This window comes from Pongo abelii, chromosome 9 (genome assembly GCF_028885655.2).
Source record: "Pongo abelii isolate AG06213 chromosome 9, NHGRI_mPonAbe1-v2.0_pri, whole genome shotgun sequence".
Lineage (NCBI taxonomy): Eukaryota > Metazoa > Chordata > Mammalia > Primates > Hominidae > Pongo > Pongo abelii.
In genome coordinates, this window is record NC_071994.2 from 91336101 (window position 1) to 91363399 (window position 27299).

The window sequence follows — 27299 nt, forward strand, 5'->3', positions numbered from 1 at the left end:
TTGGAGGAGCCCTGACTTTTTTTTTCCTTAAATAATGAGACAAAACTCCAGCAAAAAGAGAAAAAAGCAGAGCAGTCTGACATTCTGGCATCATTGAAATAGTGATGGCTTTTCCTAGAATGCTTCAGCTAAGGACCCAAATACTAATGATTTCCTCAAAGCTTTCACTTTCTTTTCCTTTTTCATTAATTTCAGTGGACCACCCAACTTTAAGTATGGAGGAGGACAAAGAAGGAAGCTTCAGAGGGGCAACTTTGATTTGACTACTCTGTTTGTCACTCTTCAGCTCACAAAAGGGCTCACTTTATTTCAAACCACAAAGTCTTTAGGCCCCTCCATAGATTGGTCCCAGGTTTAATTTTCTATGATGTGTGGAGGCCTGAGTTTAATGCTCTAATTCGACAGATGAAACACAGTTCCCACCTCCGCACATTTCCCCGTCTCAGGTGTTGTATCTATTCTCAATTATCTGTCCAACTTATGCCCACCCTTTGAGATATTAATCAAGGTACTCCCTTGATAACACTTGCATATTATTATCCAAAATTATGCAATTCTTTCTAATATCAGCCCACAAATCCATCTCTTTCATTAAAAGTTTAATTATCTATACTACTCATTTGAAAACATAGTTAAGTTGTATTTTTAGCCATGAATTTCAGTTTCTCTAGATCACTATACACAGAGAAGGAACTTTTGAAATAATTGAGATGATCAAAAAATATTTGCTGAAGAAATATATTTCTCCTTTTTCATTCACTCACTAATTGAGAATTTCTTTGCACAAAACACATTGCAAAAACATTTTCAAATAAGTTCCTAATTTCTAGAATTTATACAAAAAACAACATGGCTACAACATTGGAGAGAGAGACGAGAGAGAGAGAAAGGAGAGAGGAGAGAGAGAGAAAGCAGACAGAGATAAGAAAGAGAGAGACAGAGAGGAGAGAGGAGAGAGAGAGAGAGAGAGCTCTTTGCCGTGGGATATCCCCACAATGAAGCAAATCGCCCAGCTATCAAAGTGAGCTATCCTTAGGAGTTGTCAGAAAATGCATCAGGATTATCAGAGAAAAGTATCAGAAAGATTTTTTTTTCTGATACTTTGTATAAAATAAACAAACTGAAATTCAATAACATATAAGGAATTATCTCTGGGCTCTGAAGACACTCTCTCTCTGCATATTGAGTTCTTCAAACATTGTAGCCTGTTTATGGTCTCTGAGAAATAACCACCTTAAGCCCATAATCTTTAATACTTCCTAAACTTTCTTAATAAGAGAAGCTCTATTCCTGACACTACCTCTCATTTGCAAGTTCAAATCATCATTAGTTTTATAGTCTATTAACTGGGTTTGCTTAGGTCAGGCATTATTATTAATCTTATTGTTAATATTCTAACAATAAGAATTAAACTATTAATGGTGAATAGAGATTTTCACTTTAACATAGGCCTATCCCACTGGTGGGATACGAGCCAATTCCAAAGAAAAGTCAGTCATGTGTTTTTCAGAGGATGAAAGCTTAAGATAAAGACTAAAGTGTTTGATGCTGGAGGTGGGAGTGGTATTATATAGGTCTCAGCCAAGACATGTGATAATCACTGTAGGAATAGCTGGAAAGAGAAGTCTGTGACTCCAATTAGCCAGTTCCAGCAGACCTTGTGAGGACTAGAGGAAGAATGCTCCTGGCTGTTTTGTACTGCCTGCTGTGGAGTTTCCAGACCTCCGCTGGCCATTTCCCTCGAGCCTGTGTCTCCTCTAAGAACCTGATGGAGAAGGAATGCTGCCCACCATGGAACGGGGACAGGAGTCCCTGTGGCCAGCTTTCAGGCAGAGGTTCCTGTCAGAATATCCTTCTGTCCAATGCACCACTTGGGCCTCAATTTCCCTTCACAGGGGTGGATGACCGGGAGTCGTGGCCTTCCGTCTTTTATAATAGGACCTGCCAGTGCTCTGGCAACTTCATGGGATTCAACTGTGGAAACTGCAAGTTTGGCTTTTGGGGACCAAACTGCACAGAGAGACGACTCTTGGTGAGAAGAAACATCTTTGATTTGAGTGCCCCAGAGAAGGACAAATTTTTTGCCTACCTCACTTTAGCAAAGCATACCATCAGCTCAGACTATGTCATCCCCATAGGGACCTACGGCCAAATGAAAAATGGATCAACACCCATGTTTAACGACATCAATATTTATGACCTCTTTGTCTGGATGCATTATTATGTGTCAATGGATGCACTGCTTGGGGGATCTGAAATCTGGAGAGACATTGATTTTGCCCATGAAGCACCAGCTTTTCTGCCTTGGCATAGACTCTTCTTGTTGCGGTTGGAACAAGAAATCCAGATGCTGACAGGAGATGAAAACTTCACTATTCCATATTGGGACTGGCGGGATGCAGAAAAGTGTGACATTTGCACAGATGAGTACATGGGAGGTCAGCACCCCACAAATCCTAACTTACTCAGCCCAGCATCATTCTTCTCCTCTTGGCAGGTAAGGTATGCTAGATATACGATGTCAGAGCAGGGAGGAACCTTAACAATCACTTCTTCAGGCAGGCTATAAACTTCTCTCTTGAACACTCACTACAGCCCCCATCAAGGACAGAAATGGTGCCCTGTTAAGAACTCTCAATGTACCTTGTATTTTTCCTTTAATAGCACACTTTAGATATTTGTGTAATTATTTGTCTAATGACTTCTACTAGGTTTCTAAACTGCAATGAACAGAGTACTTGATTCATTATTGTATTTCCCAGAACATAGTATGGTGCCTTTAAAAATGGCAATAGTGCATTACGTATTTTGTGAATTGAATAAATGAGTGAATGAATGCATATCTGGATGATTAAAAAAACAAATGATATACACTAATGTTTCTGAAAAATAAAATTATTACTCACAACAGGATTCATATGGTGTACAAATTAAAAATGCATATTCCTGGCCCTATCCCAGATTCATTGGTCAGAATCTTCAGGAGAGAGTCCTGAGAAGGCACAATTTACTAAATGTATGTGGTGATTCTTTTAATCAGGAATGTTTGGGAAATAATTATTGGATTAGATGTTCATTTTTGAAAGTATGACGATCCTGAGGCTTAAACAGGTAAATAATGAAGATGGCTAATATTCATTGAACCTCTAGCATGTGCAAACCCCGCGGCAAGTGTTTTTGTGCATTCGTTCATTTCATGCTCTTATCAATCTTTCCCTATTTTAGAAGTTATAAAGGTATCAGGTAACTTGCATAAGATCATACAGCTAATAAGCAGCAAAAAAAAAAAAAATCACATTTATTCTCTAATAGTCCAGCTGTATGACCACTGTATTCTGTTTCCAAGGATGTGACTGCTGTGATATCTTTAGCTAAAAGATCTGGTTCATTCTGTCTCACTTTTTCTTTAGGCTGCATTAGAAGTTAGCTTTCTTTCTCAGTCCTTGAAAACTTTAGATAAAATATGAATGATTACTATTTGGAATTGAATTCCTATTTCTTCTATTCTGATTTTTTCATTCTGAATTAGGGGCAAATGGTAACCAAAGAAATATGTGCTTAATGATTTATCATTTTAAAACCGTATGTTAAAGGAATGCTTTTCTGCCTGTCTTCCAAAAATTTCTAATGCAGCACTTTTGACTAGCAATGCTCTATGAAATTAAGCCCAATATGTGAATGGGATGGGAAGACTCTTGCACTCAATTTCTCACAATCTGCAGTTTTGAAATGTAGATGGCCTTCTCCGCCCAACCAAGTTTGTACCCCATCCCAAAGGAGTCTACTGAAGTTCATTAAAAAAATAGCCACTGTATAATTTCTGGTGTTATTAGTCAGCTATTTACCAAATGTAATGGGTTTTGTGCAGGAAAGGCTAGAAAAAATGTGCTTGGAAAAAAATCTATTTCAATAAGCTTTCAGACCTCCCTACCTTAATCTATAATGTGCAAATTCTCATTTAGCTCTCATATCCTCTGTTCCTGTTAAAAAAAACTGCCAGGATTTGACATGGGATTTTCAGTCAGTTATAATGCTTTATTTAACTATGTGGCTTAACTTGACCCAGAAAGGTTGGAGGACTGTCTAAATTACCAAAATAAGCTGCAACATCCACAGGAAATCTTAATAGATAGATACACATTGATTTTTAATTACATGAGATGTGTAATACCAGATGCTATCCACAACTATATGAGTATTATTTTTCTAATTACTTATTAATTGTCGAGTGGAACTTTTTCCTTTTTCTTTCTTCATGAATATGTTCAATTTTAATACTTTCTAGAAAAAAAAATTGTGTCAAGTCAGTAAGCCCTGAACTGAAATTGTTACAATTATCAACTTCAACCTTGTTCTATGATTAAATTGCTGTGTAGAAACAGGTTTCAAAAACAAAATTAGAAAACAGAGTGGAAGGAAGATGATTGAAGAGAAACAAGCAAATCACAGTTTAAGAAAGGTGAAATGAACATTTGCTGCTCACCTACTGTGTTTTAGTAGTATCAAGGGATTATTAGTGGCAAAGGTGACAGTCAAACCCCACTCGCATTGGCTGTTTCCATTCCTTCACACAGCCTCTCTGGTTACAAAGTCCTTAAAAAAGTTAAGATCGATTGCTTACATTGCTTTAATTCAGAGTTCTCAATGTCAAAATCACCTAGGAAGCTTCCAAAAAACCATTTAAAAAATAAAAATAAAAAACTGTTGCAAGGTTTTCATGCACCTAATTTCTTGCCAGAAATTCAGATTCAGGTGGTCTCCTGTGAGGTTGTAAAGTTCAAGTGTCTTTTTTTTTTTGGCAGTGGTGCAATCTCCACACGCTGCAACTTCTGCCTCCCAGGTTCAAGTGATTCTTCTGCCTCAGTCTCCCTAGTAGCTGGGACTACAGGGGCCAGCCACCATGCCCAGCTAATTTTTTGTACTTTTAGTAGACATGGGGTTTCACCCTGTTGGCCAGGCTGGTCTTGAACTCTTGAACTCAAGTGATCTGTCCGCCTCAGACTCCCAAAGTGCTGGGATTACAGGCCTGAGCCATCAAGCTGGGCCTTCAAGTGTTTGCATTTTTAAACCCTCATTTTGTGATTCTAATGTGCAGCCAGCACTGAGAATCATTGAGTTAATGAATATGGAGATTGTTTTGGTATCTCTTTACTTGCACTTTACAAAAATGCAGGTTCTGTAATAAACACACCATTAATTTGAATGCCTTTGCCCAAATTGAATGCTGAAATTAAGAACTAGACTATTTGTGTGAGATGAGATCAAATAGTTTCCAGATTGAGTTAATTAAGACCTTCCAAATTAGCTAGGCTGATGCACCTTTCACATAAAACCTTCTTTTTTTATTGGCTTCAGATATCATTTTACTTGACCCCAAAATTGAGATTTTAGAGATTTGATAGCATTTATTAACTCTGAGCTGAGAGATCTTCAATTTTATTTAGGGTAAGCTGTGCATTTTATTAAAAACTATAGAAAAGTCTAAAGTGGTAGAATGATTGTCCAAAGTCACACATCTGAGGACTAAAACCAAGCGGCTCTGACTGCAGTGCTTTTTAAGTTAACAATGTTATTTCTTGTTTGTAAGGATCCATTTAGGTTCAGAAGGGGTCAAGTAACCCTCTAATTTCTGGGTGTATAATTTGACATGTAATCACGTTGACTCCCTTAAAATTGTCCTGCCCCAGACAACATAGGCAGACACAGTGATGTAGTCCTTTTAATTTATATCATAATGAAAATATTCTGAGACTTTTACTGATCCACCTCCGTTACTCAGGTAGAGTTGACCCTTTCCCCCCCTTTGTGCTATCATTGTACTTTATACAGATTTGTATCATAGCACTTGTAACTTTTCATTACATGTAATGGCTTTCCAGCCTGTCTGTATCTGCCAGCCTGTCAGCTGCTCCAAGGTAGTGATCATTTCTAAATATTTTTGTATCCACAGAGCACAGGACTATAATATACACATGGAACAGGCTTTATAAATACATGCTGAATTTAACATCAAAGAAATGTTAGCTCCAATGCTAACATACATAAAATATTAAACTCTGCACGGGTAGATTTCTAGGACCGTTGACTGCAGTTTTTTATAGCACTGGATTCCCAATGCCAAGGATACAACAATGTCAACAGTAGCCACTTACTCAAATTTGGGTATAATATATCTTGTGTCGTTCTCTCTGGTAGTTCCATATGTATGTCTGCGTGCGCATGCAAAGAAAGACAGAATTCAAGAAAGAAGATGAAGCAAGTTGCAACACAGCTGAGTTTGATTTAAATGAAATTAATATTTATTGGTCAGAGTTTTCTATTAAATATGTTAAAATCAGGTAATTAATTTATTTGGAAATATTGTGTTCCTAATTCATGTCTGTTGTTTGCTCATTTGTTTAACGCCCAAAGCTTTAAAGTAGGGGCCATGTTTATCATCAATTAAAATAGTTCATTATATTTGGAGGTAGAGGGTTGCTTAATAACATTTAAGTACAAACTACCCATGCTCAACATAATTAGATCTCATGTTATGCAACCAACAGATCAGCTAGCCACAAAAATAAAAGGGGCATCAGGAATAGGTGTCATGATGAACGGAAACAAAGAGGAAAAACATTTCCTAGTTGATAGATATGAGTGAATTGTGACCAGGGAATTCACTCATCAGGTGAAAAGCACATCACATGGAGGCAAACAGAAGAAAAAAAGTCACATTTCAACAGAGAGTCATGGGTTTTAGGTAACCATGACAACAGCTCAGTGAAATAACAGCTTCTCTTTTTCTTTATGAAAAAGATTTTGTGGAATGTCATATGGTTTACACTTTTTCCCCAGATAAACCTCTAATGCTATAACAAAATCTTTGCTCCCAAAAGCTTTTAATAGCTGGCAGTTTATTGCTATTTCTTTAAATTTAAAAGAACAGTATTTAAGTTCACCTTCCTCATTAATATATCTATTTCTTCTATCTCCCCTTTTTTCTTTGACTTGGAACACTTGGTCGTCCCCCCAACATATGTTATAAATCACTTGTGTTGAAATAGAAAAAGAACAGAGTCATCATCAGAACATCCAGGCTCAAATTCTGCCATTTAGTAGATGACATTGGACCAGTTCCTTAAAATCTTTGACCTTTGTTTTTTCCAAAGAGAAAAAAAATGAGGTAGAATTACCATCTATACATGTTTTGTGTGTATGTTAATAGGAGGATTAAATGGAATGGAAAACAGAACTTTCATACTTACTTAGCTACAAGACCCTAAGTTACTTAATTATTCTGAGATGATTTTTGTCCCTAAAATTAGAATAATATAGGTTAAAGCATTACTGTGAAGGGATTCAATAAGATGTGTTTATATGGCTTGTTTAGGATCTGACCTATTGTTTGAGTTGCATGTGTGGAAATAATATATTTTTAAATGATACATCAAAGTTAGATATTATAATAATGAATATTCAAACACTGTTATACACCCAAAGTTAAAAACAATTTGGTGACCTGCCCAATGGTCTTGTTTTCAAAAATAATTATAATAGTTGTCATTATTAAACACTTTACACCTGGCACTATGCTAAGTGCTTTATACATGTTAGATTATTTGATCATCGATAGAAAGGTATAATTCCCATTTACAGATGAAAAAACTTAATACCCAGAGAGCTTAAGTAACTTGCCCAAGGCCATGAAACTAATAGGGTCAGTATTGGAAACCAGGTCTTTCTGACTAGAATCTTCATGATCATAAGCACAATACTAACAATTTCTCCTAGCCTACCTCCTCTCCTATATGCAGTATAAAGACTAAGGTTTGGAGTTTTTCAAATTATTTCTGGAATCAGGGTAGATTTTCTCCTCGTTAGTAATACCTCCAGTCATCCGAACACTTAGTCACTTGGAAGTTGGCATTTCAGCAAAAATAGTTTCATTCAAGCCTCTCTAATTTAACTGAGTTGGCTGTAGGAGTCTTTAAGGCAGCAGGATCTTTTGAAAATATCCTGAGATTACTCAAAGAGGAATAAAAATGATTTAGTCTATATACTTGTAGCGTCTAGTTAACCAAAATTATAAAAGCATCCAACATATTACATTCAATGTAAAAGTTAGGTTAGTTTTATTAAACCATTCCTAAGCCATTAACACATCATAATAAATGTAGTGGGTATTGCTTCAGAATAGGGAAACTTGTGTTTCAGTGCTTTGGTTTTGACTCTAAACGTCCTATGACTCTAGGACAAGTCACTCAACAGTTCTAGTTCAATTACATATGGATAAAAGGATTTAGGAATGTTGAGAAGTATAAGGAAAACTAGAAACTGGCATTTGTTGAGCCAGAAATTATTTGTTGAATAGTTTCTTTTCATATATTATGTCATAGTACAGTTTAAAAAAATTGAGATTTAGCAAGCCTAAAAAACATGTTCATTGCCAGTAAGAAAATTAGCCAGAATTGAAGTTGCATCTACCTGCATTACGGAGCCCAGTTTTTTCTCTACAACACAATGCATAAATTCTTAAGTTAAGTCTTAGTGACCAAAAATTAAGAGTAGGTTCTCTAAGCATTTCTTATCTAACACAGTAGCAGCCATCTACGGTGGGGGACTGTCCACTCAATTTTATTTGAGATGACTAAATTTGTTTATACATGCTTATAGATAGCAAATTCAGTGGGATAGGAGACCAATAAAACAGTCTTGATTATTTTCAAATGTGATGCAAACAGTTGACCAGGAAGACATTTTACCTTTAAATTATTATTCTATGTGTCTCGCCTACTGTTCACAAAATTATAAGTCATAACATAGGGCTTTATATCCCGTTAGCCTTTTGTAGTCTTTCACAGTCTGGCTTAGTATCCTTATCATGAAAATAGAGATAAAATCATAAAAATCCACAGGGTAGTTGTGAGAATTTCTATTTTTACTGTATATGGAGATATCTCCCTTATGGCCTAGGACAGAGTAGTGACTCCATATAGGTTTAAAAAAATAAGTTCTAGAAATATATTCTATGGTAGAGGTGGTACCAACAACATGACCAAGAAAAATGAGCACTCAACACATACTTTTTGTAGGAGATTCTTTGGCTCATCCACTGACTCTGTTCATTCATCCAACAAACACTTATTGCACATCTACAGAGTGCTAGAAACTCTACTAGATTCTGAGAGTAAAGAAATAAACAACAATGTAAAAATAAATGTGTCTTCATGAAGGATGCGTTTTTATAAGGGATGTAACAATCATTGTTTATTAGAGACGAAAATGAGTAAGTGTAAGTTGGGTAAAGAACAATGTTATCTCCCTAGTGGCCCCAAGCCTCCCACGAATTCATGCACCTGTTGTGAACAATCAATGATGGCAGGGTGGACTCTCCTGAATTTCATCTTTTGCTTCGAATTTCTCTCTCACTACCTAATTACTCTATTTTATTAAATCTAAGGTATCAATGAATTTAAGTGATGCATTAATTTATGTACCACTAAGAAAAATAACAAATTATTTTATCTTAAGAGCCCTTTTTGGCTTATGTAGTCATATATTTTTATCATAGTTTATTCTTCTGCCTACATATAAATGAAACTACAAGAATAATAATTTGGTGAAGGATTCCTGAAATGTTTTTACATTCAGAGTCAGCCCCTTTTGAGTTACTTTTTAAGTCAGAGTCAACAATGCCTGTTTTTACTAATTATTTGCTTTGGCCTTAAAGAATGGGTAGGATATTAGATGCATGGCAAAGAGTAGGCATGCTTAGCCACAATCAGAGTCATAGAATGGAGAAGCACAAGCAGTGTCCACAGAAAGTAGGCCATCTGACTTTAGCAGCAGGATCACACAGAATGTGAGCACATGGAGAATGGTTGCCTGACTCGAGATATTTTTTGGAGGTAGAATTGACAAAATAAAAGCAGTGCCATCGTACAATGCTCCATGCTCAGAAGCAGACCCTACATTTGAGGTTTAATGATCTGTGGTCTTGGTGTTGAAATTCTTATTAATCTTATCTTTGGGTTTGTGCTTTATAAGTGAATTTATAGGGACAATGGAACATATGCTTGGTTCATATGCGTCCTGCAGACCTTTTGTTCTTTGTTTTCCTGGGATGGATCTTGGCTACCACTACCCATCCACCAGCCCTATCTAGTTTCCACCTCCTCACCCTCTGCCCAAGGCCACTGGTGGGAGGGAAGAGGTCAACATTTCACTGTCACTCTCCATCCCTGGTGGGGTCCTTGGTGCAAGCAAAAAGAGGTGTGAGGTTGGGTGATGATCCCATGATTTATTGGTTCAGGGTGAAACAGAGGCCTTCTCTACCAAGGCTGGCTGCACCTTAGCATGGTGCACAGGTGATTACATATGGGCCTCTCACCCAGTATTATGGACTGAGTTGTGTCTCCCAAAAACATGTGTGTTGAATCCCTAATTCCCAGTGTGACTGTATTTGGAGGTAGGGCTTTAAGGAAGTAATTAAGGTTAAGTGAGGTCATTAACAGTGGGGTCCTAATCCAATAGTACTGATGTCCTCATAAGAAGAGAAAAAAGACAGAGCCATCTCTTTCTTTGTGTATGCATAGAGAAGCGGCCATGTAAAGACAGAGAAAAGGTTTCCTCTGCAAGACATAAGAGAGGCCTCAGCAGATACCTTGATCTTGGACTTCCAAACTCATGAACTTTGAGAAAATAAATGTCTGCTGTTTAAGCCACCCAGTCTGTAGTATTTTCTTATGGCAGCCTGAACTAATCTACCCACCTACTCAAACAAGTCTTAGCATGGAGGTTTCAATCCCTAGGGAGTCACCTATTAACTATAGACTGAAACTGTGGGACACCTATTCCCTGTAGATTGAGAAAGTGAATATTGATTTCCCTACCCCCAGCTAAGGCCTCAACATTTATCTGGTGCTGCAAATTGCATAGCAAGTCCTGCCTAGAGCACTACAATATTTACACGTAAGATAGACGAGGAAGAGCTAGTAGGACACACCAAGTAGTAACAGCAAGAGAGAAAGGCAAAAATCAAAGGGGATGTGATTATAGAAATCAGTAGATAGAGGAATGTGTTTTGTGAAAATGAAAGTGGTCAACTGTGCCCGATGCTATCTTAACATGGGAACTTGCAGAGATAATTGGATTTTATAATATGGAGTCTTTGAAGGTTCATAAATTCATTGGTCAAGAGATGACAGGAAAAGATGACTAGAGTGCCTTTATGTGGGAATGGGTAGCCAGGAAATGGAATTTTCATTTAAGATACTTGTTAAGATTTAAGCTTTAAATCATGCAGTCTATATTCAAATATTAACTCCCTCCATTTTATAAACTATATATGTTTGATGAAGTCACTTAACCTCTATAAGCCTGTTTTCTCATTGATGAGATGGAAATATCAAAAGAACTCCTCTCATAGAATAATTGATTTATTGTTATTGAATTTCATACCAAAATTTTCAAATGTCTTTGTGTCAGGCACCATACCATAACACAATAATACATAGTGAACAGGATACAGTTTATATTTCGATAGAGTTTATCATCTAACAGGTATGTTTATAAAGATTAAATATATACACCATATTGCCTTATTCATTGATTTAAAAATTCATGTGCAAAAATATTAGCACTTTAAGTATTGAGTATTTTATGTAACTTATCTTCTAGTGGAGTAGGTCTAGGAAGTCTATGTGGTGAGACAGTAAAACAATATATATAATAAATTATATATAATATTTTATTTAAAAAAGCTAAGGAGTTAAAAAATATAATAAGCTATATATATTTCTTTACTGTCTCACGCACTCAGACTTCCTAGACCTACTCCACTAGAAGGTAAGTTACATAAAGCACTCAATGCTTAAAATGCTAATACTTATTAAAAATAATGTTTAAGTCAATGAATAAGGCAATATGGTATAGACATTTAATCTTCATAACCATACTTATTAGACTGTAAACTCTATAAAAATAAAAACTGTGTTTATCCTGTTCAATATGTATTCTTGTGTTCTGGTATAATGCCTGACACGTAGACATTTTAAAACTTAGGTTTGAAATGCAGCAACAATAAATCAATTATTCTATGAGAGTTCTTTCGATTATATAGTTTGTTAGAAGGTGCTAAGTGCACAGATAAAGCAGAAATTAGTGGTGTACAGTAAATGTTTAATAACTTGTTCTCAATGGGGAATGGGAAAGTAGGGAGAGATGATTCTGATTTGCCAATTGTTGTGGTGTAAATACTGACAATGGTAGATTTCCGTCTAATGATGGGATATTGCTGAACATTCTAATATTGAGAAGGGTTACACACTTTGAAGTTTTGCTAGCTAGTGTTAACCAGCTCTACAACACTGCTAAAGTGGGTAAGGCTCAATATTATGTTAAATAGATGTTTAGTGTAGGTTTCATTAAGATAATGAAGATATGAATAACCCAAGCAGGTATCAAGGGAAAACAGTCTACCCAGAAAAAATAACCAGTACAAGAACATGTTGCATAAGAGTGATTGGTGAGTTTTGGGAAGTGCAGAAAGGCCAGTGAAGATACAGAAGAGAGGGACAGGGAAAGATTAGTAGGAAATAATGTTTGCATCAGTCAGGATCTCAGTAGGAAATAGATACCCAAACCAAGTTATATTAAGACAGTTTATTTAGAAAAATTTGATCAAGGTTTAGGGAAACCAACAAAGAACAACATCCTGTTGTCAGCCACAACTGAGATACAGGACTAGAACTCTCTATTGTATTTTAAACTAGAACCTACTTTAAAAAAAAATTTAATGTTGAGCTCTGCTAGACTAGTTATAAAAGCACAAAATACACTAAAGATGAAGTTGGAAAACTTGGGTTGCCATCACAACATTGCCATTTATTTGCCATATAAGCTGAGAAATGCCACTTACCCTCTCTGAGTCTCATTTTCCTTATTTGTGAAGTGAAAAGTATTGCTTTGTGATTTAAATGAAACAATGCATGTGCCATGTTTTCTTAAAAAGTTTTGCTTATAAAAAGGTGAGAAGTTCTTATTTTTAAGACGGTATTTCTACAATGAAAATCACCTTGGTTCTAGCTAAAGGATCAGAGAAATTTCTTTTTTTAAAAAAAACATCAACCACAAGTACTGTACTGCATATCAAAAAAAAAAAAAAAAAGGGACAATAACACAACACTTTATGAACAAAAAGCCCAAAGTGAAACTATTTCTAGTCCTTGACATTCTGAATATAATATAGATTAATGTTTTTAAAGCTACTGTTTATTGAGTGTTTTCTGTTGGTCATGCCATGTGCTATGGGCTTTATATACAGAAAGATGCCTATCTCTATTGTTACCTACCCCAGCCTCAGCACTGGGCACAGTGCTTAATATATAATAGGTATTTAATAAATATTTTATTTTCTATAACTATGTGAGGTAGTTGTTATTACCTTCACTTGATAGATGAGGCCTAGACAGTTAAATCATTTTCTTAAGTGGTTGATACAACACTAGAATCCTGTTCTAGGTTTTAACTTTTATGGCTCATTCTGCAACCTTCAAAAAGCTAATTCCTTCGACAATTTTAAAATACAGTCATATGCCGCACAATGGCATTTCTGTCAAGGATGGACCACATATATGACAGAGGTCCCACACTACTATAATGGAGCTGAAAAATTCCTGTAACCCAGTGACATCATAGCAGTCATAATATTATACACAATGCATTACTCATGTCTTTGTGGCGATGCTGGTGTAAACCTACTGAAATCCCACTTGTATAAAAGTCTAGTACATACCATTATGTACATTACATAATACTTGATAATGATAATAAAAAACTATGTTACTGGTTTATGTATTTACTATCTATATTTTATCACTATTTTCGAATGCACTTCTTCCACTTATAAAAAAGTAAGTTAACTGTAAAACAGCCTCAGGCAGGCTCTCCAGGAGGTGTTCCAGAAAACGCTATTGTTATAGAGATGATAGCTCTATGTGTGCCATTGCCCCTGAAGATTTTCCAGTGGGACGAGATGTGGAGGTGGAAGACAATAATATTGACAATCTTGACTCTGTGTAGGCCTATGCTAGTGTGTATGCTTGTGTCTTAGTCTTTAACAAAATTTCAATTATGTTTATAATAAGTAAAAAATTAAATAGCATAAAGCTTATAGGTTAAGGATATAATAAATATTTCCTACAGTTGTACAATGTGTTTGTGTTTTAAGCTAAGTGCTATTACCAAAAGACTCAAAAAGTTTTAAAAAATTAAGTAAAAAAGTTACAGGAAGCTAAGGTGAATTTATCATTAAAAAAAGAAAAATATTTGTATAAATTTAATGTAGCCTATATATATAGTGTTTATAAAATCTACAGTAGTGTAGAGTAGTATCTTAGGCCTTTATATTTACTCCTTATTCCCTCACTGACTTACCCAAAGCAACTTCTAGTCCTGCAAGGTCCATTTATGGTAAGTGTCCTGTATATACAAGTATGCCATTTAAAAAATTTTTTTATACTGTATTTTTACTGTACCTTTTATATGTTTAGATAGGTTTAGATGTACAGATACTTGCCATTATCTTACAGTTGCCTATAGTATTCAGTACAGTAATGTGCTGGACAGATTTGTAGCCTAGGAGCAGTAGGTTTTACCAAACAGCCAAGATGTTTAGTAGGCTATACCATCTAGGTTTGTGCAACTACGCTGACTATGATGTTCACGCAATGACAAAATCACCTAATGATGGATTTCTCAGAACATATCCCTGTCATTAAAGACACAAGATTGTAGTAATCTCCTAAGGAGAAGTCTAAAAATGGTAATTAGGAATTCCAACATTTCTGCCTTCTACTGACTCAGTGGTGGTGACAATTTCTTTAACATGAGGGTGTTTTGTACAGATTGTCTGTAGCCGATTGGAGGAGTACAACAGCCATCAATCTTTATGCAATGGAACGCCCGAGGGACCTTTACGGCGTAATCCTGGAAACCATGACAAATCCAGAACCCCAAGGCTCCCCTCTTCAGCTGACGTAGAATTTTGCCTCAGTTTGACCCAATATGAATCTGGTTCCATGGATAAAGCTGCCAATTTCAGCTTTAGAAATACACTGGAAGGTAATCTCTTTCTTTTCACTTTTAATTTTTTTTCTGAATTCATATTTACAGTCTCTTATCCAAAGTCCTAGGAGGTGTTTGAGAATTCAGAATTTTCTGAGTTGACCAAGAATACGTGTTGTATATACTTATATCGACAATGACCCTAGCTGACACTGGTCAGCACGTTATAATTCAACATGTTAGCTTCAGGAGCCAGGCATGGTGGCTCATGCTTGCAATCCCAGTTTACTTGGGAGGCTGTGACAGGCAGATCACTTGAACTCAGAAGTTTCAGGCTGCAGTGAGTTATGACTATGTCACTGCATTCCAGCCTCGGTAACAAAGTGAGAGACTTTGAAGAAAGAAGTAGCAGCAGTAGAAGCAGAAGCAGCAGCAGTGGCAGCTTTAGTGAAATATATGAATATATTCATCATGGTAATAAATACAGGCAATAGGCAACCTAATGGTGAGTAAAGTCAGTTTTTTCCATTAAAAGAGAAAAAGTAATTTCATTTCCAGAACATTTTGTATTGTGGAATTTCAGATATATGTCTATGGACTGATAGTATTTTCCTACATTTTAGTGTTTTAGTTTTCTCCTGTTTAAAATATTCTAGGCAGTGGGTTATTTGAGGTAAGTTCATTCATTTAACTGTAATAAGGACACAGCACATAGGTCAAGCCTCCCTCTCATTATCCCTTAAGTTTTCTGTTCTTCATCAGAGATTGCATCTCATGATCTTCTCTAACTCCTAAATATTTCTCCTACAAATGTTTTCACCTTGCTTGCATTTTGCATTCAATATCTATTCATTCTTCTCTGCTTATAGCTGACCCAGTCATGAAACCCATTTCACTCACATAAATTTGCATTAGGAAAACAAAATCACAAACAAACACAACAAAACAAAAACAAAGAAAAACTCATTCAAGTTACAAATTTAACAGGAGTTTGGGGAAGACATAGGCACTGACTTGTGGCAAGTCAGACAACTCAGAATTTAACACTAGACATCCCAGCTCCTAAAAGGCCTGTGACACCTTACCATGTAGAAAAACTTTCCTCCCTTTTGTAATCCTTTCTCCTTAACTTGTTCTTTTTTTTCCTTTTTGTCATTGTTTTACACCCTAACTTTTATTATTGTACTGTGCAGAGTGGTTTTACTGTTTCATTCATTTCCCTGTTTTATTCAAAACCATAACCTCAGGGTCTTACATCCAGAATCAATTGAAGGACAGTCTCATCCTAAAGATGAATTCTGTTTTCCAGCTATGAAAATAGAAATTAGGTTTATTCTTCTATAGTAATATTCATGATTAACTTTTTAAAGTAATCACTGTATCCAAAACACCATGTCAAACACTTTGTATGGCATTAACTCACTCAATTCTAATAACTATCCCCTGAGGAAGATTATATTTTTTATTCCCACTTTTTAGGGAGGGAACATTATCAGAGATATTCGTCTTTTGGTTATTGATTCCCATTGAAAAGTGGCAGAGATAATCTGCCCCCAGCTTTATCAAGTACCAAAGTCCAAGTTCTTTCCATTGCACTCTGATAATCAACAGTGGGTTGACAGTTTCTTTAAAGTGGACAATACCAGTTTGGTCTTTTGATATAAGAAGGCAAGACATAGTGCCAGGTAATCTCAGAGCCTATATAACAAATCTAAGGTACACAATTTCAAAGTCACAATCTGGGAGGATTGGGTGACCCACTGGACTCTTCAGGGATTAACAAGAGTACTCAGAATGCTGATATTAATGACATTGCAAAGCGAAGCCACATCTTTAAGGAAACTGGAGTATTTTGCTGTTTTTCAGCCATGAGTGACAAAGCATATATTTTATTATTAAGAAGCACGGGTTGGTCGCAGAAATAAGACAGGGGAACATCACTCGTCTAGGGTCTCAAGTCAAAGAAAAAAAGTGGCTCAAGATGTGTCAACTCAGCCAGTGGTTTTCAAGTGAGAGACTAATACACACAGGTGAGGAGGGAACAGCAGATTTACTGCAAATAATTTGCTACTACAAATAATTTATGTTTGTAAATTATTTTTTCCCATAATTTATTATCATTCTTACACACTTTAGTAGGCAAAGTGTGTTGAGAAGCAAACAGATGCAACATAGCATATTGTCTGGCACACAGTAGGCGTCCAGTAAGTGTCTGATAACCGAGTATGTAAATAATAGCTAGAATCCTTCAAATTGCATCTAAACCACCACTTACCTTATCCATGCCTGTTGTACGAAGCCCATGTCATGACAGAAAATGTGAGAAACCATTAAGCTCAGCTGCTAAGAAGAACTTTTCTTTACCAGGTACACATTTTAAAATTATTTTTCTTAAATTTGTATTCAGCAATAATTTTAAGCTTACAGAGATGTTGTGAAAATAAAAGCAATACAAAAAACATGAATATATATTTTACCCAAACTTACTTACATTGTATCCTGTTTCTCTCTCTCCCAGTCTGAGCCATTTTAAGGGTAAATTGCATAGACTATAACTCTTTACCCCTGAATATTTTAGTGTGTATTTCCTAAGAATAGGAATAGACTCATATAGCCACAGAACAGTTTTCAACTTCAGTAAACTCTATATTGATATAATGCTTTTATCAAATCTACTGTATATCAGTTTTTAAAAATAGATATAATAATATCCTTTTCAGTATTTTTCCTCTCCAAAATAGAATCCAGTCTAGGGTCAAATAGCATTTAGTTTTCATGGTTCTTTAGTCTGAAATATTTCCATAGCCTTGTACATATATGTCTTTATGTGCTTGACAGCTCTGGAGGATACAGTTCCTCCTCTTCCTCATTTTTTTAATAGAATGTTCTTCATTTTGAGTGTATCTAATATTTCCTCATGACTAGATCCAGGTAATGCACTTTTAGCCAAAATTCCACATAGGTGATTATGGATCTTTCTGAGATGGTGTCATATCTGGAGGCACATCATGACCATCTGTCTCATGTTGGTGATGTTAATTTTTATCGCCTACTCCAGATGTGGTCCAATTTTCCCACTGTATAATTATTTCTTCCCCCTGTTTAATAAACTGTCTACATGGAGACATTTTAAGACTATGCAAATACCTCACCTCTTATCACAATTTATTCTACAGTTGGCATCGTCGATGGTTAAAAATTTATGATTTTTCAACTTCAGCACTTCTTTTAAATTTATTAGCCAATATTCAGGATTCTACTATTAGCAAGAATCCTCCATTTTTTTCTATCTATCTATCTATCTGTCTGTCTGTCTATCCATCTATCTATCTATCTATCTATCTATCTATCTGTCTATCTATCTATCTATATTAATGGTATGGAGTAAAGGCTTTCCATTGTTTGATAGTGTAAAACTCATTGATGTGCTTAATTATCTTTGTGTTCCAATGGTTCCAAAATTTGTCCATGGTATACCTTCAAGCTGGTTCTTATGTCTCCATTTCATATACACATTTTTTAAAACACACACTCTCTCTGGTAAGCAAATTATTTTAGAGCGTCTTGTACCTACAATGCTCCAGGCCTGAAATTAGCCATAAGTCCAAGGAGAAATGTTTTCTTTCATTGGGAAGGAAATTCAAGATCAAGATTCGGAAGCAAGTTTTGCTCACCAGAGAGACACATTTTATCTCACAACATGAATAGGGCAGGGATGTGTGGTGTCTTGGTCTATAAGGAGTACGCAAGTGAATATAGCAGTGAGGACAGTAGGACTTGAGAGGAGAGCAAATGTCAAAATTATACTCTGCTCCCTCAATACATGTATATGAAGTGGAATTGTTGCTTTTGATTATACCTTAAAGTTATTGCTTCCTTTTTTTTCTTGGTCTTGTGAAAAGTATATAATGCACTTCCTATGGAACAAAATATTCATCGTCATTGCTAGGACAAAGGAACTGTTGTATTTTTGTCTACTGAAGTTATTTAAGTAAAGTCAGCTTTCCTCTGAGATTTCATTGCTGAAATAGTGAAGATGTGTAATTTGTGAATTGTATAAGAGAGACCTCATGGCCGGGTGTGGTGGCTCACGCCTGTAATCCCAGCACTTTGGAAGGCCAAGGCGGGTAGATCACCTGAGGTCAGGAGCTCAAGACTAGCCTGGCCAACATAGAGAAACCCCATCTCTACTAAAAATACAAAAATTAGCCAGGCATGGTGGCACATGTCTGTAATCCCAGCTACTCAGGAGGCTGAGGCAGGAGAATCGCTTGAACCCAGGAGGCAGAGGTTGCAGTGAGCCTAGATCATGCCACTGCACCCCAGTCTGAGTGAGACTCTTTCCAAAAATAAATAAATAAATAAATAAATAAATAAAAATAAAAACCTCATGTTTCTAGATAAAGCAAAGAAAAATGTCTGTATTATAAGCAGTTTTCTGATTAGGTTAAATAGGGGACCCTGTGCAGTGTCAGTTGTCACATTAAAACAAAATTTTCTCTCATGAAAATCTCTATCCATTATGTCCTATATTTCAGAGTTTACAAGAGATCTTTTTGTTTGCTTTTTCTTTTTTTTTTTTTTTTTTTTTTTTTTTTAATAGCACTGTTGGAGAATGGGACATGGGGACTGAAAGTTCAATGAATTGGTTAAAGGTAATCAAACTGACTAGGATTAGATCCTAGCTCAACCACTTCCTAGATGTGTGACCTTGGGTATGTTACTTAACTTCTCTGGGTCTTAGTTTTACCATCTGTTAAATGTGGATAACAATGATAATGTATAAGGTTCAAAGAATTAAATGATGTAATACATGTAAGGTAGTTAGAACATTTTTTCAACAAAGGGCACAACAGTATTGTGTTAAGCTGTGGTTAATTACTGACAACTTAGCAATCATTAACTTCTCTGGCAATTAGCTTAACAAAGTAAGTTTACAGTGAGTTCTGAGAAAATATATTATAATGGCCTACATTTAGTGGAAAAATAAGGCAAAGGGGAGGATGGAAAAGAAAATTCATGAAGATAGACCCCAAAATAAATAATGTTTCTAGAGACAGATAGGATTTCAAGACAAGTTTCAAAAATGAGGTGACAGCAGGAACAAAGGTATCTTCTGTTACCCAAAAGGGAAGGAGGAGACAGGAACAAGGAACAACTTGTTGGTGTTTAATGTTGTGTTTCCAACTCTGAGCACAGTGGCTGCCTATAGTAGGTGCTCATTAAGTATTGGCTGACATGGTATAAAATCAAATTAATCATAGGTAGGACCAAGTCAATCTTGGTTGATCATACATTGTTTCAAACCACCCCCTTCTAACAAATGCAGTTTATGACTATGGAAAGTTACTATTGGAAGAGACTTCTCAGTATATTCAGTCCGACATCCCACACTATGCTAAGATGCCCACTGGGATAACACCACCATGTGACCCATCAAGGGAAAACCTACCCCACAAGGGAAAATATGAAGTTCTTTAGGCTAAATCAAAATCTAATTCCATTCAACTTAAATAGAGGCATCCATGAACCTGGTATTATGGTATACTATGGAAGTACAAAAGAATACAACGATGACTTACACAGTTTATCTCACTGAAAAGCTCACCATCAAGTGAAGAAACACCACACAAATACATAAATACACAAAATGGTAATTGATATAAAATGAGGTAGGAACCCAGATACACCAGAAATATTTCCCAAGGAGGTGAAAATAGAATTGGATCTTGAAATATCAGTAACTGCTCACTGAGCAGAGAAGAGGAGGAGAGGCATTTCCAGCAGAGGGAACAACATATGCAATGACATAGAGGTGTGAAAGTGTGAGACGAGTTACCAAAAAATGAAAAGTTCTACGTGGCTAGAATATTGAGTTTGTAGTGGGAAATAACAAGAGATGTAAGGAGTTTAGAAAAATCCATGTATACCAGTGTCTCTCAATCTTCTTGAAGGAAAAAAACACATTATAGGCCTCTAGGAATATGTTCACAAATCCCTAGAGAATTAAGAAACTGAAGTTTATTCTAAGATTCTTTCAAATCTTCACTTTTAAAGAGTTATAAATTCATTAGTAATACATTAAACAGTAGCTGTCATCACCATAAAAACCCAATGTTTAAAAACTGTAACATTCTTATCTTCAAAAGTATGTCTGAAAAATTTGTCTTGAAAACATTGCCATCGACAAGGGTAGTTGTGATAGGTTATTAAGCAGGGAATTGATATCATCCTACCTATACTTCAAAATATATGATGCTAATGGCATTAGTAGAATGCAGAAAGATAATCAGTGAGCTATTGGGGGGAGTCATGGATGACAGCTTGATCTAAAGTAGTGAGAATGAGGGTGCAGATGAGTTGGTTAGTGTATAGAATCAAAAGCTCTCGGTGACTGACTGTAAGGCAGCAAGGAAAGCAACAAGTTCAGGATGATTCTGACACATCTGTGATTGATTTCTAACAATTGGTCCTTGTTTTTGTCCTAGTAAGCTATATATCATTCAAAAATGTAATTTCTTTTCATATAACAGCACTTACAAACCTGATATTATGCTTCTCTAGAACCTTAACTTTTTTTCTGCAGCCCTTCAGCCCTTTTTGTTTCAATGTCACTGTCAAACACTTCACTAGGAAGTATTTCACCACTTCACATGCAAGGATTTTTTAAGGAGCAATCTACAGAGTGGTAAATGAGCTGTGGTCTTTAATGAGAAACAATGGAAGTTTTGAAATTTTTAATGACATTTAAACAAGAATAGTGTGTGTATTTGCAGAGAAAAGCCAGCTGGAAAACTACAATGAAGCCTCCATAGGTAATCTAGTTTTCAGTCTTCCTGCCTGAGAAATGGACTTTCTTAGTTCATGCAAAAAAAAAAAAAAAAAAAAAAAAAAAAAAGTCACACAGATCCAAAAAATAAATTCACTTGACACTAATTGTATAAACTAGATAGCCAAGGAGATAGTTAACACGGAGTGACACATTCTAGTAATTAGAAGGCTAGATTATTTCCCTAGTATCTTCCTCACTAATTCTGAGGGAATCAGCAACTCAGTAGTTTGGTGTACCCTGACTCAGAGAGAGGCAGAAGGTTTTGAAAGATAATTGCCAGACCAGGAAAACCTTTCTGGGGCTGTTTTAATTAATCCCCCAGATTTACCACCTTGATAACCACATTGGTATTCTGATCAGGAAATAATCCTGATAATAACAATAAGAATTCCTAAGTGCCAGACATTAATACTTCTCACATGTTATCTTATTTAGTCCTCACAACAGTCCTAGGACATTTCATTGATTAAACTAAGGCACCATTCTCAGCAAAGTAATTATTCCAATAAATTTAGGAGACAGTCTCTGTCCTTACATTACAAGCTCATTCCACTCATTTTACTCAAAAGATAACTTTTTTCTCTTTTCTATTTTTTATATATTATATATTTTTTATTATACTTTGAGCTCTAGGGTACATGTGCACAACGTGCAGGTTACATATGTATACATGTGCCATGTTGGTGTGCTGCACCCATTAACTCATCATTTACATTAGGCATATTTCCTAATGCTATTCCTCCCCACTCCCCACACCCCACAACAGGCCCCCATGTGTGATGTTTCCCACCCTGTGTCCAAGTGTTCTCATTGTTCAGTTCCCACCTATGAGTGAGAACATGCGGTGTTTGGTTTTTTGTCCTTGCGATAGTTTGCTGAGAATGATGGTTTCCAGCTTTTCCCATGTCCCTACAAAGACATGAACTCATCCTTTTTTATGGCTGCATGGTATTCCATGGTGTATATGTGCCACATTTTCTTAATCCAGTCTATCATTGTTGCACATTTGGGTTGGTTCCAAGTCTTTGCTATTGTGAATAGTGCCACAATAAACATACATGTGCATGTGTCTTTATAGCAGCATGATTTATAATCCTTTGGGTATATACCCAGTAATGGGATGGCTGGGTCAAATGGTATTTCTAGTTCTAGATCCCTGAGGAATCGCCATACTGTCTTCCACAATGGTTGAAGTAGTTTACAGTCCCACCAACAGTGTAAAAGTGCTCCTATTTCTCCACATCCTCTCTAGCACCTGTTCTTTCCTGATTTTTTAATGATTGCCATTCTAACTGGTGTGAGATGGTATCATCACTGGCCATCAGAGAAATGCAAATCAAAACCACAATGAAATACCAAATTTGTTCTCTTTCTTCAAGTTCTCAGAGCAAATAGAACCCTTTCTATAACATGTAGGGAATTCAACAAGTGACAATTGTATTGTTTTCCAAGTGTATTTGCTTTAAATGTAGTTATTTAATCAGAAAATAACATTACTGTTTTTAAAATTCTGAAAATAGGAAATGTTCTATTGTGAATAACAGCTTTGTAGATATTTATGTATATTTTAAATTATCGAAGGCAGAAGCTGCTCTCAGGGAAGAGTTAATATTTATGTAATAGTTTCACACACCCATCTACACCCACACACGTGCACACACATATAACACACACACACAAGTCAAGTGTAATTACTACATATGAAAATCCCTGTCAAATTCTTAATCAATGTCTTATTTCCCAAAGCAGAAGGTTGGGAGGACCAGAATACGTTTATCACATCTGGTTATTATAGAAATTCTCTAGTTAGCATGCAGTAATAGCCTACTAGAAATAATGACTATTTGAGGATTAGGGGGTATTTTAATTTTTGCAGAGACAGAGTTCTTTATAACCAGTGACATTGTTGAGACATTTGAGTGGTAGAAAGTCACTGTTTTCTATTTCTTTCAGAGAGAACTTAGAATAGTTTAAAGTTTGAAGGTATTATTGCTTGATACTCAGTAATTTTTAAGCAGTAAGTGCAATAATGATATTGCTGGGGCTCTCTCTATAAAAAAAATAAAAAACATTCGTCCCCATATATTTATGCATTTTAAAATGACTCTTCTACCTATTCCTTCTTCTACTCCTCTAGTTGTACTGGCATATGCAATTTATTGTCCTTGCCAAATATGAATATTGAGAAAGTAAAGTGAATTTATGTAAGCCTTGTGTCATCTTCACTCTGAATTAAAAGGTGCAAGTATTATCTTCTGGCAAGTACTGTCATAGGAAGATTCACTGGATAGAGAGAAAGAGAGAAACTTCCCAGATTCGTGCAGAGTCCTTTAGGGGCAATGAAAACACTGATATTGAAGACATATAGAACTGGATTTCAGTATCAGTTCTAAAATTCTGGGCATCTACTTCCTCATTTATAAAATTTTTTCAATAATTAAATGCTCAGGTTATTAGGAGAATTTATGTACATCTAGCTCCTATTACATACACAAAAAAATGTTTCCCTTTTTCTCCTGCCACTTTCTCTGTAATCTTCAATAGTCTTCTCAACTTCTCTTATAATTTAGCATAGGCTACCAGTCTTCATGATGTGTATTTATCCATGCTAAAGAGCTTTTGTTTAATTTTTCATGATTTGAACTCACTGCTGTGGAAAATGGCTATTTAAAAGGGATAATCTCATTTTCCAAGAATTCAATTGAGGGTCCTAGAAGATCTTTATGGAGCAGAATAATAATACACCTTTTCTAAGTATAGAGTCAGGCATTAAGACAGACATTTCACTTCCTTGGGATAAGTCTTGGGAAAAATATCACTACACATTAGCAATGCATATTGCAAAGAAAATTTATAACTCTATTTTATGCATTTATTAAACAAATATGAGTTAAAAGACTTCAGGAGTTTTGGTCTGTAGCCCAGGCTGGAATGCAATGGCACAATCTTGGCTCACTGAAACCTCTGCCTCCCGGGTTCAAAGGATTCTCAAGCCACAGTCTCCCGAGTATCTGGGACTATAGGTGTGTGCCACCATGCCTCACTAATTTTTTTGTATTTTTAGTAGAGATGGGATTTCTCCATATTGGCCGGGCTGGTCTCAAACTCCTGACCTCAAGAGATCCACCACCTTAGCCTCCCAAAATGCTGGGATTACAGGCTTGAGCCACCATGCCTGGCCTAACTTCAAGGTATCAAAGACAAATTAACAATGTCTGATGCATACATAGGACTGCTTTGTCATCTTCTACACTAATGATTTGTAGTATTTTGGTTTCAGAATCCATTTACAACTCTTACAATATATGAAAAATTTCTGCCAGCTTTTATTTATGTGGGTTATATTTATGACTACTTCTCATTTGTAAAACTGAAATAAAAAGATCTTGCATATTTGAATTAATTTATTTAAAAAATTAACTTGTTATGTGATAGTATAATTTTAATAATTTCAAAAACACTAAGTGGAATGAGACTACTTTTTATTTTTTAAAAACAGGCTACATCTGGATTTTATGACTACTTCTACATGCAATATATTATAATTTATTGTTTGAAGAACTTGATGAAAATCTAGCCTCACACAACTATGTACTCAGAATAGAGAGAAGTATTTTTAAAAACATTTTCAGATAATGGTGTATCCTTTCTTTTTGATACTAAAACTTCACAAATGGTAATTTCCTCAGAGTTTAATTACACTGTCAAATCTGAAATCACATCAATGAACTTTCTGTCCTTACTACATTAAAGTCCGTTGATCTGTCTAGCACCATGAATGAGTATTTTACCCATTAGTGATTTTATAATAGCATGTATTGGTCATTTGTAAAATACTCAGTTATGTGATCTTCCAAAAGTTAACATATCTCATTATACAATATTCAAAATCACATTATTAATATCACCACCAATCTCATCAGAAATATCTTTAAGTATGAAGACATTGTCAAGCTCATAGTGATGTTATCAATTTTTCTTAATTTAAATTTTTGCTTGAAAACTCAAATTGTAGCATTGGCAAAAAAAAAAAAAAATACCATTAGCTTTTTTTTCTTTTTAAGTGACAGACTTGCTTTGTTCACATAAGAAGAAGTCTGCCAAATGCCTGTCTAAATAGCCAGTTTATCTCTGAATTCTACATTCAAGTGAAAATGATTTCCTGTGGGAAACATGATTATTTCAGCTCTCAACACAAATAATGGCACAAATGTTTTTTCCCTAGATGAACATATTTCAGAATGCAGCATAAATGGTGCATATGTAGGTTCCAGTCTGTCAAACAGAAAATTAAAAAGGCATGTAAAAAAAAAAGTTTAAAAAAATTGTATTGCTTCATTAAGGACATTAAGTGAAACTAGCATTTATTCATTTTTACTGCAAGTCTGTGGCTGGTGAAGAATATAATAATTACAGTACACTTCGTTGCCACTACCTTGATTTGTGTTAAGACACCAGAAGATTTGCCCACCATTGCTTTTGCACCATCAGTGCAAATGTGAACACAGAAAAAGGCAAAATCACATCATAGTATCATTAGGAAAATAGTTTTGACATTGCAAATCCTCTGAAAGAGTTTCAGGGACTTCAAGGGGTCTGTTGGCCACATTTTGTTAAGCAATAAAGTCTTGGGATTGTAGAATAATTTCTTTTTTAAAAATAAGGGCATCTGAGAAGACCTTATTAATTTCAAATGTAATTCTGCATTTTTAGGATGAAATGTCAAAGAATGTTGACATCTAAAGGCACATTTGCAAAATCCAAAGAGATGGTGGCTAACAACGTACGTTATCAGGCCTTTCCTCTAGAGATTTTGGTTCAGTAGGTCTGGCAGTGGAAATGGGGGTGTTTATGACCTCCAGTGAGCCACGGTGACTTATATAATAATGTTATATATATGTGTGTGTGTGGATATATATATATATATATATATATATATATCACATAATTATTTGTATTTATATATTAAACCTTATTATCAATACAAAGAGCACACACCCACACCCACACACAGTTATTTTTGTGGGGGCAGGGTAAAAGGTGTTTTCCTGCAATGGTACATTAGTCACCTTGCTTTTCTCTCTGGTGGCTGTTGAGGTTGTCTACAGTGGGTTGGGTGCATCCTGAGGGCCTTCAACAGAATGAGGTCCACACACAACCTTCTAGTATTTGGAAAGTTGAGGGACAGCATGAAAATCCCACAGTAAAAGCATGCACTGCTGAGCTACGAAAATGAAGCAGTTTTTTTTAATAGTAAATAGTAGGTCATTGTGTTTCCCAAACTTGATCTAATTGGTTATTACAAATTATCTGGCACATATATTGATTCCAGATGTGATTAGTGTTCACTTGGTTCTAGAACGTATTTTCATAATACAAAACTAGAATGTATTTTCATAATACACACACACACACACAC

The 27299-nt window shown here is 35.6% G+C and overlaps 1 protein-coding gene across 1 annotated transcript in view; it reads left to right on the top strand.

Annotated features, from left to right (window-relative positions):
• The first annotated feature begins 1567 nt into the window (after window positions 1–1567).
• TYR (tyrosinase) overlaps window positions 1568–27299 on the top strand; it is a 105220-nt gene continuing 79488 nt past the window's right edge. Inside the window, 2 exon segments of the mRNA XM_063728305.1 lie at window positions 1568–2497; window positions 14889–15105. Coding sequence (XP_063584375.1) covers window positions 1679–2497; window positions 14889–15105 — 1036 coding nt within the window. The 5' untranslated portion in view covers window positions 1568–1678.